Below are 23,248 nucleotides of genomic sequence, written 5' to 3'. Positions count from 1 at the left end.
TTATCCAGCAGTTGGTTGCAATTGTTGTTATGCAAATTTATAGCATGCACATTTTAACCAATTTTTATTCATTGCCATAAAGTGAAACAATTGAATATGCACAAGAGTAATGAATATCAAAGGCATTCACATGTTGCATTAAAATTGGTTTACTTATAATGAATTTTATCATTCATTATGCTTCGGTTTTTGCAATGGTATGATATTTTATATATATTTCTTTAAAATTTTCGATGCAAAATGTCCTTGCTTTGTACGAATGCAAGAACATAATGTAATATTGGAGACATACCATACCTTCAAACAGTCTCCAGAATAAAAGAAAATTTTGAAAAATAATACTAATTTGAGTTACAACTGCGTAATCGGAAGCAAGGACATACAGGTAAACATGGCTTGATTGATCTGCTTATCTTCCTCAACATCTGATAAATATATAAGTATAATTTGATTGTTCATATGATAACAACAAATATCAAAGAATTAAAAATATATACCTAATATACATACATTATATTCATAGAAAATTAACAAATAGTCTGGTTGAAAACTACCACAAATACTTTGCCCATCGGGAAACCGTACCAAAACCAAACCACAATGTCAACTTAACACAAATATATAAAAAAAGTTTGTTCAGAAAACCGTTTGAAAATACTTGTAATAAAGAAAGTACTTAATGAGCCAACTAAAAAATAATAAATAAAATATTTCAGCTATAGTCATACTACTCACAGAAGAATTCAGGAATTATCTGAAGTCATTTTGTAAAGTGATTTTTTGTGTTTCAACTTATTTGCAATAAGCCATGACTTCAAACAATAATTTTAATAATATTTTTGCTTCGCTGTCGCTAAACCATGAAAACGGACATAATATCCTCTTCAAAAATCTTGATTTCAGCTCTTTAGAGATACAAAAAGTCCATTTTTTTAAGAAATTAAGAATAACAGCAGTTTTATCAAGAGATTTATCAAATGAGATCTAATATAATGGATTCTGTTTTAAATGTCAAGTCTTTTTTAAGAACTAAACGATGACTGAAATACGCGTACATGGTGGTTAAAGTGATAATTCCTTTTAGTATAATTTTACAGCAGAACATACAGATTAATAAGAGCGCAACTAAAAAAGTTTGATATTTAAAAGCTATTTCGACCGAATGATAAAGTTAACACCATTTTTAGAGACAGCGTGTACGTTATATTCGAATATGTTATTCTGGGCCAATGTTTTTTCATAAATTAATAAAATGCGTAGAATGCATATGAATCTCATCTCCACAGACATTAATTATTGCCAATCAACATGTCAAATTTATTGCCAGATAAAACTATTTGCACTAATATGCTATTGCAGCTACCGAATATTTGAAGAGGATTGCAACTAAAACGGGAAATGTAGAAAATGTAGGAATGCAATGTATATCTCAAAAAAAAAAATAAAACTTCAATAACTTTTAAGGTCAATTGATCATTTTGAGGTTATTATATCAGTAATATACATATATTATTTGGTATACTATTTTCATTTGAAAGTACCTTTACATATATGTACATAATTTTCGATGTATGTACATTGTGTTAACTATTGTTTTGAATCTACATTTGATCAATCGAAATTTAAACAATTAAATTAAATTTAAACGGAACAAGTAAGGAAGGGCTAAAATCAGGTGTAACCGAACATTTTATACTCAGGGCTGGCAAAACTGTGTATTAAAAAATGTTCCGAAATAAATAAAGATTCATTATTCGATGAAATCGTGAATAAATTACAATCAAATTTGGTATTTTCTTGACTTACGAGTAGATTGAAGGCCATTATCTTAGACTCTGTTTTATTGCTATATTTCAATTCGTATCAGCTAAAATTATATTGAAAACGCCTTCAAATGAGATATGCATATGCAGTGATAATAACTCAATCGAAGAGGCTAAATTTAATGTATTGAGTTTATGTGGAAAACGTCAACCAGTTTATCGAAATTTACAAGAGTAATTGTTTAGACCAAGCTAGTGACCAATTCCATTCTAATTCAGCGCGAAACCCCATAGTTTTTAAGGAAACTTGTCTATTTAATTTCATTTAAATATCACACATTTTCACCAACCTAAACGGTTAAAAGACAGGTGGAAAAACGGAAATCCTATTGGAGATAGAGAGAGGGACGGGCTAATTGCATTAATTTTGACATTGCTCAGGGATACTCGAGAACGTATTTCAAAGCAATTTTACATATAAATAATACTCACCGACCACCATATTCAGCGTAAAACTTTTTACAAGAACGTTAATCATTATAAGTAGTATATGGGAGTTGGAGGTAGTATCAACCCATACTAATACAATTTTATCCATTTTAGGCACAGCAATACATGGTTATGAATAAAACACGCTCTCTTATTTCCATTGAGATAGCTCATATAGTGGCCGATATATGCAATATAAAGTCACACAGTAATGCGAAAATCTTTATATTGGGTATATAGGGGTTAAAGGAAGTATTGAACCGATTCAACCCATTTTTAACATCGAGACATACTATTATCAGGAAAGAGCCCTCTCTGAATTTCAATTTTGACAATTTTTGGTCATAAGGTGGCACGATTTACAGGCATTATTTGTGCGAAGTCTTATATCGATAGATTCATAATTATTTTGATAGCTCCAACCAATGCGAAACCTGCAAGCTAAATTGAGAAAATTGCGTACAATAAACTAACAACTATTGCATGTAAAGGCAGTCATTTACAAACAAATTAAAACCAGCCGTGATGCAGCCAACACGTCGGTTTATTATAACGGAGCACACACTATTGTTGCACGTGACCCATTTTTAGGCATAGTTTCCAACATAGCGCTTTAAGCACTAGATTTTGTTATGCTGAACATTAAAATGAAAAAAAAAAATTGGTTTTGAGTCTGAATTTATGGATAACATGAAGTATATCGAATTATCTCAACCCATGGCATTACTGTACTTTATAAAAACAAGACTGCCCAGTAATTTTTAAATCTTTGATAAAATAAATACCATTTTTTATTGAAAACGTATATATTAACCAAGTTGAAAGCGCTTTGTTACAGATTCTGCAACTTTGGCAAGTGTTGATTGTGGGTGGAGAAATATTAATTTAATTATATATAATAATATTAATTAATAGAATCATACTAAACTTACTTGATCATTCTGGATTCAAGTTAAGATGTATAAAGACTCAGTTTGTCTGAATCCTTTTGAAAAAATGGTAAATTTTCCCATTAGGCTCTTGTCGCTCTTATTCCATACACAAATGACTTTTTGGCCCTTCTTTCAGTAAATACATTGCTGCACCTAAAAATAGTTTACAAAGAGAAATTGCAATTGTAAAAATTATACTTTATATGGATTAAATTTTGTGGCCACAAATTGAAACTGATGAGTAATTATACTCTGCAATATATTTGAGATGTTCACTTCAAATTTATCAAGGCCTATTTTTATACAGATTCGTTATAAATGACGAATTTTGTAATATTATAGTAGTAAATAAATAAGAAGCATTTTACAAAATGTCAAGATAAATAAAATATATATTTAGGTATGATATTTAGTATTATAGATGTACTTGTATGTACTTAATATAAACCATTAAAGGCTATCCAGATAAAAAGTTATGAGCTAAAAAGTTATGTGCTAGTAAATTTAATGATTTACACATTATACTTATGTAAGTTTTTTGTTTACTTTTGCTAAATACAAAATATTTAGAAAAAAAAATTCTTTCATTTATAAAAAGTGCTGCTTCGTTGATCACAAACGCCTGGTGATTTTGAGATTTAAATCTGGCAACTATGTTTTTAAAAAAACTGAAAGCCACGTTTTTAGTAGTATGCAGTTCAATGTTTCTAAGGATGAACTTCAACGATTGACACCTGTTGCTATCAGTGTGCGATAGTGCGCAACTGTCAACTTTTATATGCATACATACACATGTACAAATTCTCCAAATTATACAAATAGTTTGTAAGAGAAAATGTAAATAAAACTGTTTACTGGCTACCATTCATATAAGTAAAATAAAAAAACAATAAGCGCATAACATAATAGAAAAAATTATAAATTTAAAATATTCATTATCCTAAATACCACAACCATCCAAATAATATGGTGAAAATCTTCCGGATTCTACTCAATGTCGATGCAACTTCCCCCACCGTTAAAAATATATAACTCAAACAAAGAGTCTCTAGACTCAACTTCGAGCGGCAACCATTCTCTTTCTCCAAAACACTGAGTATATTTCGTTTATGCTCAATCTACAGTGGTGGGTTTCATAGATAAGTTATTGAGCAATGACGGTAGCGCTCGCTGGAGTTCTTGTCTTCTTCGCAGCGCTAGTGGTGAATAGAATTCGTTGTGCTGTGCTGTGCGAAACACATGTATTGTCGGAAGTCACGCTCGTCGACGGTTTAATTGTGAATTTTTTTCAATTTTTCGTTCGGTGTGTTGTGCAAATGCAAGATGTTAAGAGTGCACAAATGGAAATATAAATATTAAATAAGTGAAAGGTGATTTAACTCGAAGGGTATCAATGAAAACCCAAAAGTTTAAACCAATCGGCAATTGATATTTAATAAAAATGCTTTGATGAGTGTTCCCAAATGCTTGGATTATAAGCAGCAGCAATTAAATTGCAAACGAAATGTGGTTAAATATGTGTGTGTGTGTGACTTCTTATAAATTTTCGATGTTTTTTATAACAAATGTGAAATGAAAATAAAATACAAAGCTTTTGTGTATATGCTTATACACACATAAATCAAGTTCTGGTGCATACATTCCATAATTAAAGGCCGTAAATGAAGAAAAGGGCCTGAGAATTCCAAATTAAATAAAAAGTATACAACTGGCCATTCAAGTATTGGTTTGTGTTTGTATCTGTGTGAATTCGTTGCATTTGTGTGAGTAATTCAGTGTTTATTGCTGTTGCTGTTCTTGTGAATTTGGTGAGTCGCGCGCGCACACACATAGCCAACACAAAGTCGACGCGCCGAACTTCTGCGCTTGCTTGCTTACCTGAGCGCAGTCGCTGCCAAGTGTTTGTGTGTGTGCTTGTGAATAATATTCGTTAGCGTGCGGGGAAATGCCGTTCCAGCGCAAGCAGGCAGGTGTGCCATACGCGATGTTGTTGTTGTGAGTGTCGACGAAAACCAGTTGTTAGTTGCACCGTCGGCAACTCTCAACATTACGGCGTGTGTTGGTGCAACGAGTTTTCGATCACCGATCTCTGAAAATTGCGAAAACGCTCACTCGCACTCTCTAAACGACTAACAGCATTGCCAGTTTAAATAGAAATTTAAGCAGTTAAGAGGTGCATGTGAAAAAAATATAAAAAATTAAGTAAACAAAAATTGGCTGCCGTTTGTGAAAAGAAGAAATTTGAAAAAATTAGAAATAGCATTAACACAAGTTAGATGCCTCTCCAGTCTTACATACATATTTGTTTTGTGATGTGAATCCAAAATGTAATTGAATTGCAATAACCCCTTTTCCAAGCTCACTACACCTTCACCTTCTGCCATACTGCTAAGTGCAGCACCAACAACAACAATAATACTATTAGCAATCGACTTTTGCAGCACGATAAATTCATACAAACGCAAAACCAAGAAGTAAACAGCCATGGAGGAATGCGAGCGGCGTTTAGAAAAAGCCAAACCAGTGCATTTCCACAACAACAAAAACTACACGTCATATAGTCGCTGTAAAGTGCCATCAATATTGAATTTATGTATTATAAGCGGTGTCTGGCTGTTTCTCAGCCTCATTGGCAGCTGCTACTGTTCAGGTAGGTGTGTGTGAGCGAAAATAAACTGGTATATTTTTGTCGAATGCCGGTCCAACAAAGCACAATGGCTGCTTTTAGTTACGACGGCGACATTACCCTAATGACAAGCAATTTATAAGGCATTCACTGACCTATGACAAAAGTATTTTTATTTTGGGGAGAACCGTGTCCATAAAATAGATCAAGTCTTGTTACATTTGTAAAGATGACTGAAATAATATCACCAAATGCTGAAATCCGTTTTGTGTGAAGTTAAAAGTGCCTATATTTAGTCATAAGTGCATGCCTAAAAGCAAATTGAACACCATTAAATAATTGAACAAATGTGAATTATGCATTTGCATATTTACCAACACATTTGTATCTTCTTTCTCATCTTCGTTCAATGATATTAATAAGTCCTAACTCTTCTCTTTATTATACTTAACTAGTGTTCTGTCTAAAGAAAGAGATCGTCTTGAATTTAGTTACATATATACTGTAAGTAAATGTAAAGTATGAGTATCAGATTATCGTCCTGTCTTGCAGCACAACATTTTAGAAATGGCCTTTTAATACTTGATATACATAAATAAACCATATCTATCTCAACGAAACTTGAGTGAAAATTAGTGCGAATAGCTAGAAAACTTCGAATAAGTAGAACTATATTGTGAATGTCAGACAAAAGCAAGCGACAGCATATTCTATAGCGGGTAATTGGAATACTACTAACCGATATCGTATCATTAAGAATTTTATGTGATGTTTATATAAATTTGTCTGATATTTGCCTTCCTTCCTCAACTGTTCCCAGAAAGTTCGGTAGAACCCTCAATTATGCCAACTGATTGAATAGGAAAAGCTGTTGCTCAGATTTTCCTGATAAACAGTCGTTATAGTACAGTGATATATATAATCGAAGTTCAGTTTCTTAGAATTCTGGTAGTGGCAAATATCGGAAAGAGAAAAATCAAATTATTTTGTTTGTTTTTTTCATTCGTAGTTTTTAAAATAGTTTGTATTTAACATTCCAGGGATTGCAAAGAAGAGATTTGGGAAGTCACCGTGATTTCGGTTATAGAAACAATATTTTTAGCCAATCCGCTGATAAGTTATATTAAAATAACTTTTGTGGTCCACATGCACGCAGTGATAAAAAGATCTTGAGTTATGGAATATGATTGATAATTTTGTTTAAATTTAAAATTTCGCCAATTATATGGATTTATTTATCCCATAAAGAAGCCGGCACAATAACGACCACTTCATTTAAATTCGTAATGTACATATAACTCAATAGAGCCTCTAATGATTGGTAAAAGTATTCCGCAAATATATATATATATATATATTTTTATCATACCAAAAAGTTTCCGAAAATGTTCGCAGTTTGATTCATCATGAATTCGTTCCAACAGGACAGACGGTGAATAAACAGTATCATTTGCGCGAAAATATCCGTCGTAAATGGCCGGAATTGTGAGCCAACATGGATTTTTCATGACGATAATACGCCATCGCACCGAGCTGTAGTTGTGAACGATTTTAAGACTAAAAATTTTCATTAGTATCGATCAACCACCGTATTTACCGGATTTGGTCCAATGCGACATTTTTTGTTTCCAAAACTCAAGTTACCACCCCGTGGAACGCGCTTCGGCTCGATTGAGGCTGTAAAAAAAACTCGCTAAGGGAACTGAAATCGATGCCGGGTCCGGACCCGCAAGGCATGTTTCGATGATTGGAAAAAAAGGTGGCATATGTTTATCGGTTCAGAAGGAGCATATTTTGAAGGCAACAAAATAAATATTGATGGTCTTAATGTATATAAATTATCAGCGTGACAAGGTGAACCGATTTAGCCATATCCGTCTATGTATATTCGAACTAGGCCCTTAGTTTTTGAGATATCGGTCTGAAGTTTTCCACACGTCCTTTTCTCACCAATCAATTGTCGGAAAAGTCCTTGTATGGAAAACTATTCTATTTGACAAGGTATCTTCACGAAAATTGATATAGAATAATACCCAAGGCATCGCTACAATCTCTAAATATCGTTCAGATCGAACCACTATTGATCATAGCTGTCATACAAACTGTCCGAACAAAATCAAGATAAAAATCTTTTTAAACCTTTTTATGTAAAATAAATATACCTGTGAAGGGTATTATAGCTTCGTTGCAGCCAGAAGTTAACGTTTTTTTGTGTTTTTTTCGGTTTTTACACAGCAAAAAGTTAAATGCCATTATTGAAATGCAGTCGCCCTGAATCAGGCAAAAGTGTTTCCATACCCATTATAGTGCCAACACATACATATATGCATATTATATCAACTGCTCTTAGCGAAAGTAATTTCCTTTCCACCACTCTAATCAAAAACTAATTAATCGATATTTATTTGTGTGATATACTCCCATATAAATGTAAAACACACATAACAACAATGAGCAAGTAATAATAGTGGGATAGCAGCCAACATGGACTTTGCATAATACTTTAATTGATAACTATCCGTGAGAGCTCAATTAGTATTGAAAGCCAAATTTTATCGTTGAAAATATAGTGCATATCGTAGACGATAATTGTAATGGAGTAGAGCTTTTAACATATCAACAAAATTTGTGTGGAGTACCTATTCCCATGAAATAAGCATTCAATAGCTACGATTTGCCATTTCTCTACTCGCTTCTGCTCTCTTGCCACAAAAATTACATGTCATGGCAACAACAAAGCTATCGAGTTGAATTCGTACAAGAAAGTATGCGTATACCTCATTAAAGTGATATAGACGCTATCTTCAGTGGTACTAAGTTTTATTTAGCATATTTTACATCAGTTTTACTATTGTGAATGGTTTAAATCGCAATTGAAAATACAAACTTTTTTTTTCTCTTATATTCTAAAAATTAAAACTTAAAACCAATTATACTAACTTACAGAAAACAAAAACTAAGACTTACTACTACGTTTTTAATAAGAAAATATTAATTTGTTCAATAACAAAGAATCATAACACTATTGCGCATGCGTCACCAGACATGTTAACGCAGACTTGCACCGAAAAATGTTTCCCGTTTATGTGAGCATCTGGCATAAGTAGTTTGTTCGTAATCAATAAAAAACTGAACTTTAAATTTTTTGATAATACGTTATATTGACAGATATTACAAACTAAAATGATATCAAAAATACTTGTACTACAAGTATTAAGACTACCGCGTTAGAACTAATTTTCCAGTTGACTAGAAAGGAAAGGAACTAAACAAAACTAAACAAACTTACAACTTCCGAAACAACTTCCAGACAAAATTTTACGTAAATATTTGAAAAATCACAGTAAACTGATAACTCCATTTCTATTTTTTTTTTTTTTTGGTTTATTACTATATATACAAAGAAGGTATACATATATTTATTTTAAATGTTAATAGATTCGATAAAAATTTTAAAACAATGTTCGCAAAGTTTGACATTCTATTCTTCTTCATTCAATTAAATTTTGGGGTTTGTATGTTCTTATATATTAATTACACATCTTAACGTGTACCTTCTTCAAAAGGCAGATACTAGTTGAAACGAATAATTAACCCATCCTCAAAATTTCTTCCTTCACAAATGACAATCAACGTAATTCGGAGTTGCATTCTGTATAAAGGTGATGTGGGTGTTTACCAACGCTGCACTTATGACTCATTTACCTGGCCACCTCCGGCAAATTAGCTGATTTTCCCACCTCAATGCGCTTAACACCGCCATTAGCAACTCTGCTAATACTGCAAGTGTACATATGTAACACACATGTATTAACAAATCTAACATTGTAAAATTGATTGCTGCCTTCAGTCAAATTAACAAACACCAAACTCCCATACCACTAGTCCTCAAATTAAATTCATTTTGTGTAGGTGAAAAATATATTTTATAGAACTAGTCCTTTCTGAAAGCCATTAAAGGTTTACCTGTTGGTTGATACCGAACTTAATAATATTTGAATGTATTTATGAAAATTTGCTTAAATCTGCTAAAGTAAATAATGCACTTACTTGAAAAAATCATGTTCATAACATTAGTAAATTTAACATTAGTAAAATTATAATATTTACGATTGTACAGTCATTTGCTAATTTCACAGCAATCGTGCTTAAAATTTTGCGGATTACTAACTCTTGACATGGGTTAAATTGTAATAAACTTCATTTATTAATATAAATAAATATTTTTGTACGCATGCAAAGCCATTTACATACAGGTATATATATATATATATATGTATGTTCTTAAATATAACATGGAAATTAGTTCCATTAGGAGCAGTGAAATATACAATAAATATTTTATTGAAAGTTATTTTTTATTTTTGTACAATGTTAAAACATTTTTGTTAATCATTTGTAATCAAAGGAATTTTTTATGGATTTTCTTTCCATATACCTTTAATATTTTATTAAAAGCCTTTGAAAATAATAAAAAAAATAAATACAAACTAGTTTAAAACCCATCGGAAACGAAAGATAAAATAACAAACATTAAAGGAAAAGTAATTTACAAGCGATCTGAAATCGGTAAAAAGAAAGGGGAGGGGCGTGGTTGAATGTTTAAAGGTTTAAAACGGCAAAACTACGGGTCCTCTAGAAAAAAGTTACATGGAAATGTTGTAGGAAATGAAAGGATCTATAACTTTTGTTTAAAGACTTTTTTCACAGAACCTGAAAATGTATGTGAAAAATTCATACACCAAGTTTTTTATATTTATCATGTACAAATAGTTTTTTCTTTCACAAAATTTGGTGTAAAGTTTTTCTTCTTGTTTTTCTTTAAAGTTGAGCATACCACCATACATATATAAATATATGTATGCATTTGTGCAAATCATTTTGTGAAAGAGTTGCCTGGCACGTATGCACATTTCACTTCCTTCAGGAAAGAGGTTTCGTGCAGTTAACTTTTACCGCATGACAACAAATGAACAATTTTGAAATTGTCACGCATACCTGCCTCACACAGCTACACTTCTACAGAGCTCGTACACGCAAATTAATTGAGAGCTCTAACCACTTAACTGACAACGCTTTCGCGTCTCTTCAAATGGTAGTTCCTGGTGTGAATGATGGCTGCGGCTGCTCTGTACCCTGTTGTACTGTACTGTCACAGTAATGCAAAGTTAACGTTTTTGTCATCCAAGTAAGCAAACATGCCTTCCAAACACTTTTCCGCTCGTTTATTTCCTTACAAGCACTATTATTCAAAATCGCGCTTGAAAAATATTTTTTGTTAAATACTTCCTACTATTCAGAAATAAAAATAGAATATACTCGTATATAATATACCAAAGTACATAAACTAAAAAAATTCTTCTTACAAATTCGTGTGCATATACATACGTATATATTTCTTGTTCTTCACGCACCTTCTTCACACAATATGTACCTATAACCATACGTAGCATGACTCCAATTTCTGACAGTGCGAAGCAGTAATAACTACTGACAACCGGCGCCCATTTGCATATGAATTTCATGCGGTCAGCAACCATTTCGCGCAGCTACCCAAAATAGCCAGGTGCACGATATGCACATCTGTTTCTTACTACAAATAAACGCTCAAACATCAAGTAAACATTATCGTAGGACACAAAGTAACTCACAACCATGCATTGAGAAATACATTTATATCCAGGTATATGTACTAAAAAGTCGTAAAATTGAGAAACGACAGTGCAACCAATTGCGCCTTAAGGTATTTCCGGTCGTACTTTGTCTGGTGAATAACTTAAGGGGGCTATGGTACTATTCATTTTTCCATCACATTAGAGATAATGATGGGCATTTCACTTCGCATTATAGTTTCTCAAATAAAATCCTGATATTAAAAAGTATCTTGTGAGCTTAATACACTTGATCCAGCATCCTAGCAGGATTATTCAACCAGTCTGAAAAAAACGTTCTTCTGAGGTATGCATAGTTGGCCACATTTAGAGAATAAGGTGAATGAAAGAGAAGTTCTTAGCTGAATTCGACCGATGCGGTCGTGGTGACAGGGCAGATGTGAGCCGTTGCGTTGTTGTAATGGAAGAGCCCTTCTTTTTTCACCAATGGTAATATTTGTCTACAATCCGCGGTCGTGTCCTTTTCCACACGAGTTAAACTTATTATAATAAATAAACATACGTTTTTCTGTCTTAGGTATTTCTTATTTCTCTGTCCTTATATCAACTTTCTAGCATTACATTTATTCAATCTTACCGACAACCACTGTCTGCAGTTGATATATGGTTTGCTTGAACGCGTAGTTGCTTGCCTTTTAACATATTTTACTGTACCTGGAAATGCACATATACTATCATAAACGCGTACTTCTGCTTTATGTTTCGTCACATTTTCTTATCCCCGAGTACTTCGAAGGAAAGAGAAGAAAAAGCAAAAGATTAAAATAAGCTGAGTAGCTTTCAACGACCTGATTTACCAATTGGCATATTCGCACTGCTATAAAGGTAGAGGCTCGAGTGCAGTGAGAGTCTGAGCCATAAACTCTCACACCTTAACAGGCTTTATGCTGGGCATCTGACCTTTGTTGCCTAATAAACTAGCGCCACTACATGTTGGCAATTTTTAGAGAGTACATAACATCAACACACCGTGACAATAGTAACAAAGGAGATTGTCGTAAAGCGTACTTCAGTTTGCTTTGCATTTTTACATAACATTCCTGCAAACAAGATGAATTCCTACAGTCCGTTCGCTTGCCTAGCCATCTCAACTGACCCAATGAAGTGCAAATATGCAATTGCTCGACTCAACATGTTCATGTCATTATCCTACCCTGCACTTTGGAATTGCTAACTGTCACATTAATTCCCCCGTGTAACGACTTTTTGCTTATATAATACTTTCGGTCTTAATTGTTAAGCATTCGGAAATGCTAAATGTCGTGACATCTGAAATATTATTTGCAAAGTTTTATGCGACACTTGGCATTTAAGTACTCTGTTATCGACGTTTCATATTGAATAATTAATTAGTCATTTTATATTCATGAAAGCTAAATTTATTTTAAAATGGATTCGACGTTACTTGTTACAGTGTTACGTGTTGAATTAAACAGAAGAACGTAATCGTTATAATTTGATTATATTGTAAAGAGTATATAGAAAATATTATCATCGGAAGTAATTGCTAGAAAACGTAGGTTGGCTTTTATATTTCCGGATTTGGCAACCCTAGTGTTGCAATCTGGCAACTCACAACCTTATTGTAAAATTTTGACATTTTTGATGTTATATGTATAAAACTTTCACATAAAGTAAACATGTTCTTGTTATTAGATTTTAGTAGGAAATACCTATATGTATAGGCAAACCTTAAATTTAACAAGAGCTTCATATTAAATACATATATAAAGTATCAAAGAAAAATGTCGATCAATAACCAATATATTATTTTAACAGACGCATGTTCCAATGTTATGACCAGAAAGTTTCCAGAAATTATTGGCCCACAATTCCGGCCGCTTACGACAGACGTTTTCGCGTAAACGCCTCCAAACGCTCGAATAATACTCTTTATTGACCGTCTGTCTCGTTGAAATGAATTCATGATGAAAACAATTGCCGAAAGCTTTTTGGTTTCATGTTGCTACAGAGTATAATGAACGGTTTTAAGACCAAAAACTCGGTCAATACCATCGATCAACCACCACTATCGTTTTCACCGGATTTGGCCCCGTGCGACTTTTTTTTGTTTCCAAAACTCAAGTAACCACTTGGTGGAACCCATTTCGACTCGATTGAGGCCGTAAAAGAAAATTTGCAGAGAAAGAAGAAATAATCGATGTCGGACCCGGACCTACAAGGCATGTTTTCGATGATTGGAAAAAGAGGTGGCATCGCTTCAAAAGGAGCATATTTTGAATGCGACAAAATAAAAATTGATGAAGATTAAAATTTTTTCGTTTTATTTACAATTTCCGGAAACTTTCTGATCTTAATGTATATGGCAAGATAATTTTTCCGCTTTCTTATAAATATTGTCTCAAAAGCTTTTAATGTTTTATGAGCAGGATGATTTACTCAATTATAAATAAGGTTTCCTAAAACGTTTAATGTTTTATAACCCGGATGATATACTCAATTTTAAATAAGCTTTCCTAAAGCATCAGTGCATGATAGTTCTTAAATTTTCGTAAATTTTTATTTATATACTTATGTACATATAAAAACTTTTTTCAATCAAAATATTCCGAAAACAACATGCAAAGTAATTATTTTAATAAGTAAATTGACCTAATTACCCCTCAGATGTTCTTAGCACATTACTATCCCGTCTTTTTATGCACATACATATGAACATTCCCTCAGCACAGTAAATAAACACCGTCTGCCCAATCCTCAGGCACAAATAAATACACAGTTTAGTATCAATAATAGATAACAATAAAATACTTTTCCAGTAGTGATTACGCATTTTACCTTCTAAAGGTATATATTGTAGTATATATGATATTTAAGCTGCACAAACAACTATCTATTTGGCCCACCATTTTATCAGAAACATAGAAATCTACTTAAACTCATTTATGGGGTAACCGTTATCAATAGAAATTGAGCAAAAGACAAATTAATTGTTTCGTATATGCTTACATGCATAAAACTATACATACATACTTTGAATGCTCATTCCAGTATTAAATTTTTATACGAGTACATATGCACATATTTATGTACAAAAAAAATAAATATTTACGCATGGTTGTGAGAGAGAGAGAGTGAGGGTTGTGAGACACAACTAAAACAAATTATTAACCGATGTTGCAACAAAATATTTGTCAACTTAGTCATATTTGTAAAGTTGAAGATAGCTCTCAGTAACACAGAAAAACAAAATGTATATGTGTAAATTTTTAACAATGTAAAAGTTTTTAAGCTTATAAATAACTTTGTAAAAGATTACTCGTACATGTTGGTTTAGTCAAAATTTTAAAATAGTTTCCGTCAGTTAAATTATTTCAAACAATTTTAAGATAATATAGGGTGTTTTTGGACATGTGGTTTTCAAGAAGAAATAAAACGCATATACTCTAAAGTTATAATTATAAAGAATAGCTTTATTATAACTATAGGAGTTTACTATGTTTTAAAAATTATTTCGAACAACTGACCGCCGCGGTTCCCTCAGTCTAAAGAGCACACCAAATAGTGACTTTTTGAGAATGTAACGACGTCTCAACAAAATCGCTTGTGGATTATAATCACTCCAAATGTGATAGTTCTGCTTATTGATGTACACATCCAACCAAAAGAATACGTTCTTGTGAAAATCGGGATCGGTGGCCATTTCGTTTTGATCCATTCGTTGATGAGCCAAATGTTGTTACGGAGTAAGTCATTTCATTACGAAGTGACAAACCAGAGTGAGTATAAATGAAGTAACAGCTGTCAAAAGCACCAACTCCGATTCGCTCATTGAAAACTATAAAAGATTTTCTAGAAATCAAGAGAATCATTCATGACTTCAAGCATCGGCATTATTTTTAACATTCTAAACCATTTATATCTCTCTCACAGTAAAATATTATTATTATGATTATATGACAAAAAATATATTTATATACTTTATGAATTGTTCAATACCACAAAACAAATATGTATTTAATTAACAGAACTAAATTACTGACATTACACTACCCATTTACTCGTATACATATGTATGTCAATTATTCTGTCCAATATGTTGATAACTCTAATCGGTAGTAGCAGCTGTGATATTTACACATAACTTATGAATGCAAAGCATACCATACATATGGAGCAGTAAGAGTCTTTCAAGCGTGGGTAATTGGGAATTGTAAAAGGAGAAAAAAGTAATATGCATATCTTTGATTTTCTATAGCTATATACAAAATGCTATCATAAGATTTGTATGTATTTTGCGACCCTTTCATGCCTTATTATTATGTTTGCATTATTGTCAAAGGACTTTAAGAAAACAGGTAAGGAAGGGCTAAGTTCGGGTGTAACCAAACATTTTATACTCTCGCAACTTGAAAAGATCAGAGGCGGGTAAATACTTTCAAGTATTGCAGAAGTTTGTATTAAAACCTGCGCACCTGCTTGTTGGGAATAGAAATCGTCTGCGTCGACTTCATTAAATTCCGGGGAAAAAGGTCAGTCAACATCATATTATAACGCTCGGTATTGATGGTAACTGCAGAAATAAGAACCGACGATGCCGCCCTATCACCCACCGTACCAAACGGTCAATTTTCGGGGATGCAGTTGTGTTTCCTCAACCACACGAGGATTTTACTAGCCCCAATAGCGACATTTTTTTGTTTTACCAAGTGAAACGTGACATGATGAAATGGCAAATCTTACTAAACACAAACATCAATCAAAGAATTTCACTCTAGACTAATGACAATAATTATATGTAGTATATATATAGGAGCTAGTTTTACTCGTAGATCGATATTGCACATTTTCAGCATTAAACTATAGTATTCTGGTATATCATTACCTGAAAGAAAGGCAATCTGAATTTCGTTAATAAACGCATTAATATAGCACAAAGAATGCTGTCATCACAAAAATATTCTCCCCGAGTTTCAATACTAGACCACACAGATTGACCGATATGTTATATATAAAAATCAAGTATATGCACTGAGGTCCTAATATTTTTTGTCTAGATCCTTGAAAAGTTTTCGTCGACAATTTTTGGGCGTAAGATGAAGTTTTATCTGATAAATTCATTGATGTTTGATTTGTACACTGTAAAGCAAAAGAATTCTATGGAGTTTAAAAGTTTGTTGCATGAGAAGTAGGCGGGCTTGTCATCCGATTTCGCCCACAGTATGTGATAGAAATGTATGGGTAACCTTATACACAAAATTTGGTTGAAATTGGTAGAGAAGTTCTTGAAATATAGGATTTGACCTAAACTATTATGCTCTGTAGCAACATGTTGCGAGAGTATAAAAACATAAAAACACCGTTGTAGACTGTTATTTTGTCATACCTCCCATTTGTTTGAAACCTCAACTACGGTGTTGATTTTGTCATACTTAACAAATTTTCTTTTACTTCATTGCAAATGTTCGAGCAAACATTTACATTAATAATTTTATTCCAAAAACAAATACATGGTATTTTAATATATATTTAATATTTATGTGTGTTCATATTTCCGCATGTAAAATCGTATATTCTATGTATTTTTACAACATTTATTTCTATAGAATAAAATATTTTGTGGTTTTTGTGTGCTTATTTCGTTTGTTATTTAGCTTATGAATTAATTAATTCGAAAGCATTTTCAGGCAATTTATGCTCTATGTCACTAATGGTTTTCATTCTCACGAAGAGAACGGTATTTACGTCGCATTACCGACTAGGAATGGCAGCTAAATTTCACTAATTAGTAGATATTTTGAAATATGATATCACTTTTATCGTCGAGTAACTTCAAACCCACATTATTCTGATTCAATAATCAGTTAATTAAGTCAATGAGCGATTGCTGAAACAAGATATTATTTATTTAAAGAGTACGAGATATAGTAGAAGCATATATATGTATATGCATTTGTCTGAATGTAGAATTTTTTATAATTTGGCGTTTAGATTTGTACGCGAAAAATATGAAGAGAGTTCGAGCTTGAAAAAACTGTTGAAACATCACACAAGGTGCTACCACCTCTATGAATTATTGGCTCGTAGTGAGAGCAATTTAATACAGGCTCTAATGAGATCATAGGAGTGATAGTTCATTTTACATTATCTCAAAAAGATCAGAGAGTCGACTCCTTAATATTATTCGAACCCAACAAAATTTTTTCTGTATTTATAATTTTTGTCTTATACACACAAAAATGAGTTTGCTTACAAATTTCAACTTTTATTACAATTCTTTCGGACACTTATAAATTGATATAAGTTTGAACAACCTCCATTATTATAATTGGAGTATTTTATTCAAGAGTATTTCCGGTTGTTAAAAAGCGCATTGCATAATTATTTTATTGCTTTGTAATTTTTTGCAACATTATGTTGCCCCTTACTTTCTCCACCTGTTTACCATTTATTATGTACAAACCACTTATTATATATTTTAAGCGGAACCTTTTGTATTCTTCTGCATTGTTACATAATTGTAGCGCAACTACTTGTATACAGGAAATTCCATAGTTCGAATTGTAAACATACAATTTTTTTGACTGAAAATAAGTCAAGGTATACAATGAGCAACTGAAGTTAATATATCATCGCTTCCACAAAGTCAATGTACAATATACATATTTGTAGATACACATAAAGACATATGCTAGAAAAACCGAGAGGCGGTGACAAACTACACCAGTTGTTCAAACAAACAGACAGCACTTTCAGCGCCACCCTACGTTAACATGTCCTCTAACACATGCGCAATCGAATGTAGCGATTCTTTCTTTGGTGGAGCAATTTTTCGTTCCGCTCAAAATTTTCTTAATAATCCCTTAAACTAACCAATTTTAAGTCTTAAGTTTTTAATATCGAAAAATAAATTTTTGTATTTTTAACAAATAGCCAACAAACAATGAAAGATCATAAAACGTGTACAGTTTGATTGAAAACATAATATGTGCTATTCATACTACTTCATATCATATTTTCAAAGAGATCACTAAATGGTATAATCCTATTAAATAAAGGTATTATTAACTTCTTGTACTAAAATTCTTATTTTTTAACATATATGCAATAATAATTCCATATAACATCAACAATATTGAGTTGGGCCTAGATCGATATTTAGATATTTTATAATATAATTTTTCTTTTGTTCTTAATAAATAGTTTCATTGCTTTTACAGACCTGGGAAATTTCACGGCTCTGGCTTTAAAATATAAAAAAGGGCAAAGCCCTGCACGCTATGTACCTTCCTCGGTTAATAGTTAAATAATAGTTAATAAAGGAAATACGTTATGTATAGCACAAGCAAACCCATATAACAAAGGGTTTTACTTGCACATCAAACGGTGGCATAAACAACAAAATAAAAAAAAATAAAAATAAAAAACAAGTAACATCAGATAATGTACTTACTATTATTACACAATAATTTATATAAACATGAATGAAAATATTTGATTTTGTCTTTATGTTAAAGGCAGAAGTCGTACTATACAAATGAAATTTTAAAAATTTTTTTTTTTTTTTTTTTGTTCGAAGTTTAGTTTAACACTTCCAGTACCGCTTATAAAAGGTTACTGTTACGTTACTGTGCAATTTTTTCTTCATATTCTTCCTTTATGGTCGAATTATAGCGCATGTCGAAAAATGCTGTTGAATTGAAATACTTTTTATTTGCCACACTATTTTTTGTTAGATAGTGAAGTCAAATTAAAGATTATATAATACTTCAACAGCTGCTTTCATTGCAATTGAAATCAACAATGAACAGCGTTTGTTATTTGTCGACGATGGCGTGACTTTACATGTGTTATTGGTGTTGAATGTAGTTCTGTATAAAGATCATTACATTACGTAGAAGATAATTTTTTTTATTTATGATGCTATTAACTGGGTAGAACTATCGGTGACTACATCGTTTTAGAACGAAGTGTATATATCACACTCATTATTGTTCGAGTGGTAGGTTAGTCCAGAATATCAATTACTTTGAGAGTTCTAGAAAAGATTTAGGTTTATTAAGCATTTTTTAGTTCTAGTCTATTCATAGTTACTATAATTAAAAAAATAACTTGTCATTCTACAACAAATGTTAACCCTTGAATTATCCACCTTTTAATGTAGCTCCTTGCAAAGTGAAATTCTAATTCAGAAAGGAAAAAAGCGTAAAAGCGGTATTGAAATATGAGCAATAAATCAATAACTTGGAAGACAATTATTGTGGTGTATATTTTAAGAAGTTAACATTTCTTTATTTACATAAATTTACTTATGTAACCAAATCAGACAGCGTCCCCTGAAATTTTAGTTTTTTACCCTAAAAACGGATCCAATGTAAAAAAAGCGATTTACTTTAAATTTTAACCCTCATCGGCATCTGTGTTGCACTAAGGACAACCCCAATAATGGCAAACAATGCCATTCTACACGTGGCATCTATAGACATTCTAGCTGGCAGGTGGTTGGCGGCGACTGCTATTAGACTTAGAAAAGCTGAGCATATGTATGAGGGCCCTAGGCAGAGACACACTGAAATTCTGCACTGCTTCGTTGACATTCCTTACAATCTAGATCAGTGCATCGCAGAACCTTCTCCTGGCCATTCCTCCTTAGCTCACACACCTGCGAAGGATTTTTGGGAGTGACAAAGCCGTTGAAGAAGGGGTGCAGTGGGCTTTTTCCCAGATGGATCGATCAAGTTTCAGACTACCAGACCACTATAGCCTCTTTCAAGCGAAGGTGGGCTGCCATTAAGGTAGCAGTATATGTACTGCTCCGAAGTTCAGCTTCCTTCAGAGAGGTGTGCATTCACTCCGATAGCAGTGTGATTGCGAGATCGTTTTGATCCAGAGTGAACACTAAGAGATCCTCCGAACTACTAGCTCTTAGCAAAGTCAATCTCGCCGCAATTATAGGTGTTCTGACTGGACACTGTCCAATAGGTTCACACGCGGTGCGGTTAAATATTTTGACGGACGCTCTTTGCCAAAGCTGTATGGAAGAAGAAGAGGTGGAATCACCTTGTCATATCCTCTTCTATGGATTTTACCTGACTGATATTGAAATATCTCACGAAGTTGCTGGGGTTGACATTAACCGCCTTAATACATTTTTGTTAAGCTCAAAACGCTCAAACTAAACTTCACGCAGTTAAAGTTAAGAAACTAAGACTTCAGGCGACGTACGTAAAAAAAAATTTACTTATGAAATAATAGACACCCTAAAATAAATATGCATACGTACAGACAAAAGCCTTGACAAAATAAAAAGCCCAGACAGAACACTAAAATTCATTAAAATCAATTTATTTTAAATTAAAAATTAATTAAATTTTGTACAAAAGCACAACTGGACATTAAACGCTCGATATAACAGACTACAAAGTTAAAGCTGTACACTGCTTCTCTTTGCAAAATATAAAGGAATCAAAATAACTATTCAATATATATTATATAAAACAAGAGTTTCGTGAATATGTATCTGCATCTGCGTTCAATCACTGCTATTCATCACTGTTTTCCACCAATTAGCTATCACGATAGCTTTGATTTCGTTACACAAGCTAAAACAAAGTACAGATAAAAGAAAAAAATCATTGAAGTAAGCACTCATATGCAGCTTAGTAACGTCGCTAACTATTCGATAACCAGTGCTTGTCCGTCACCTAAAAGATTGACGACATGGCCAATAAACGGGTCCGCATCATATATGTATGTATATATGTATGTACATGGTAAGGGAAGAGTAGAAAGAAAAATAATAGGAAAAGTGCGTTTATACCTATGTATGTAAAACTGTTAAAAAGACCATGTTGATGTTCCCGCCACTCATTGTCTATACGATTTGAACAAGACAGAAGGAAAAGGCACGGAAAATAAAAAAAATAATGAAAAAGAACTTGAAAGTAAAAAAGCTTGAACTGCGTTTAGCAGACATATTGCGTTGACTGCTAACGCATTAGACAGTGGGCCGTAGTAAGCGCGAACAGAAATGAAAAAATAAAGAATTGTTTTGTGCTTTTAAACAATGTATAGTTCAAGCCAATATATTTAAGAGCAGTTATTTTAAATCTTCAAGATATTTAAAAGTTTTATAGAACTACTAATCAATAAATAATTTTATGATTGATGCATGTCTAGTCGGTTTTATACTAGTTCCGTCGTCAGTTCGGAAATTCTTATAAAAATCGAGTTGTTATTTCGACAAGTGTGATTTCATTATGCAGTAATAAAAAAGTCGCAATGCTCACAATATATTGTTGTGTCTTCTAATTATAGAGTATTTTTATTTGCTCGTCCTTTTTCTGCATTGTTTCGTTTTTAAGCGTATTTATTTTTTACTTTATTTCGCATTTGTTATTGTTTACCTTTTAAGGGCGCTTCTCTTTACTTCCATTCTTCGCTTGCTACTTGTTTCTCTGTTTCCATTTAAACTGTCTCCATATTCGTATGCTTCCGCCTAGTTCATTGGTTGTTGTTAGATTGTTTTTTTGTTTCAAAAGACACCGTGTTATCGTCGTCGACTATGAGAATTCCAGAATTGCTTTAAGACAAGTTGCATACACAAAGTGTTCGTTGAGCATTTTAACCATGTTGCTGTTGTTTAAGCTGTCCTCAACATAGGAAAACCTATTTCTGTATATATCTATAAGGTAGATACACATAGCGACGTCTGAATCGGCTGTGAAGTAAAAGGCTAAAAAGTTCCGGGAGTATTTACGCCAAGTTTATTTTACATTTTTGTTGCGATCATTTGCCCTATTCTGATTTCCAACTTGTTTCCACTTTTACGTTTAAAATTACTGCGAACATTTCATTTTCTCATAATAAAAGTTGTATTGCGACGCCATAGAAGAAAATGCTAAATAGGCATAAGTAAAAAACGTATTTAATTTTTAATTGGGTTTAAATTATATAGCAATTTTATTTCTACGTTTAAGATTTTTGCAGTGAAAATTAATAAACTGGTTTCACATCATACATATTTATAAATCTTAGATATTCTAATTTAATTTAAATTAAATTTTTGTTGTCTTTAAATATTTCCACTTTTGATGCTGCATAAAGTATAATTTTTATACACCTAACGGTTGTATATAAATGCCGAAACTAATCGAAATAGGTAAAGACTTATAATATGCATAATATAATATGATATATAATATATTTATAATATAATATATAATAATAATATAATATAATATATAATAATAATATAATATAATATATAATAATAAACAATTTTGCTGGTGAAGAATTCGCTTCAAGGGAGGCTTGTGAAAATGGACTGTCTCAATAAGAACGAAGATTGGCTTAATGAAATTACCCTTAAAATGGCAATATGTTATCGAACAAAACGGCTCATAAATGACCTAAATCGGATCATTCCAACTATGGCAATTAAAGCCTTCAATTTCATGCAAAAATAATATACTTCTTTTTACTGCACCTAATATACGGGATGACGAGATAAGTTAACTTCTAGGTGACTGTCTGTTCTTCTGTCAGCAGCACCGAGCATATAATATCTTTTGCAGGTGTATTTTATAGCCTGAGTTATATGGCTATAGATCAAAGAGTTTGTATGGCAGCTATATGCGTATATAGTGATCCAATCTTAATATGCAAAAATGATCGGGGATTGTAGCGTTGCCTTGGTAAATAATCTTTGCCAAATTTCGAAAAAATACCTTGTCAAAAAGTTGTATACGGTTTCTATTGGTTAGTTTCTTTGGTAGCTATATGCTTTAGTGGTCCAACATTGGC

The 23,248-nt window shown here is 32.4% G+C and overlaps 1 protein-coding gene across 13 annotated transcripts in view; it reads left to right on the top strand.

Annotated features, from left to right (window-relative positions):
* The first annotated feature begins 4,392 nt into the window (after positions 1-4,392).
* sdk (sidekick cell adhesion molecule) overlaps positions 4,393-23,248 on the top strand; it is a 98,017-nt gene continuing 79,161 nt past the window's right edge. For 12 of the 13 annotated variants that reach the window (XM_014236086.3, XM_014236084.3, XM_014236083.3 and 9 more), the window contains exon 1: positions 4,394-5,834. In XM_014236086.3, the coding sequence (XP_014091561.2) occupies positions 5,669-5,834 (166 nt within the window). In that variant the 5' untranslated portion in view covers positions 4,394-5,668. Of the gene's footprint in view, positions 5,835-23,248 lie in introns of all 13 variants that reach the window. The other variant, XM_036366073.2, reaches the window with a different exon arrangement.

The sequence above is a fragment of the Bactrocera oleae genome, chromosome 5 (assembly GCF_042242935.1).
Source record: "Bactrocera oleae isolate idBacOlea1 chromosome 5, idBacOlea1, whole genome shotgun sequence".
NCBI classification, from domain to species: Eukaryota; Metazoa; Arthropoda; class Insecta; order Diptera; family Tephritidae; genus Bactrocera; species Bactrocera oleae.
The sequence above is the reverse complement of the archived record's forward strand: the minus strand, read 5'-3'. Positions and strand labels throughout refer to the sequence as shown.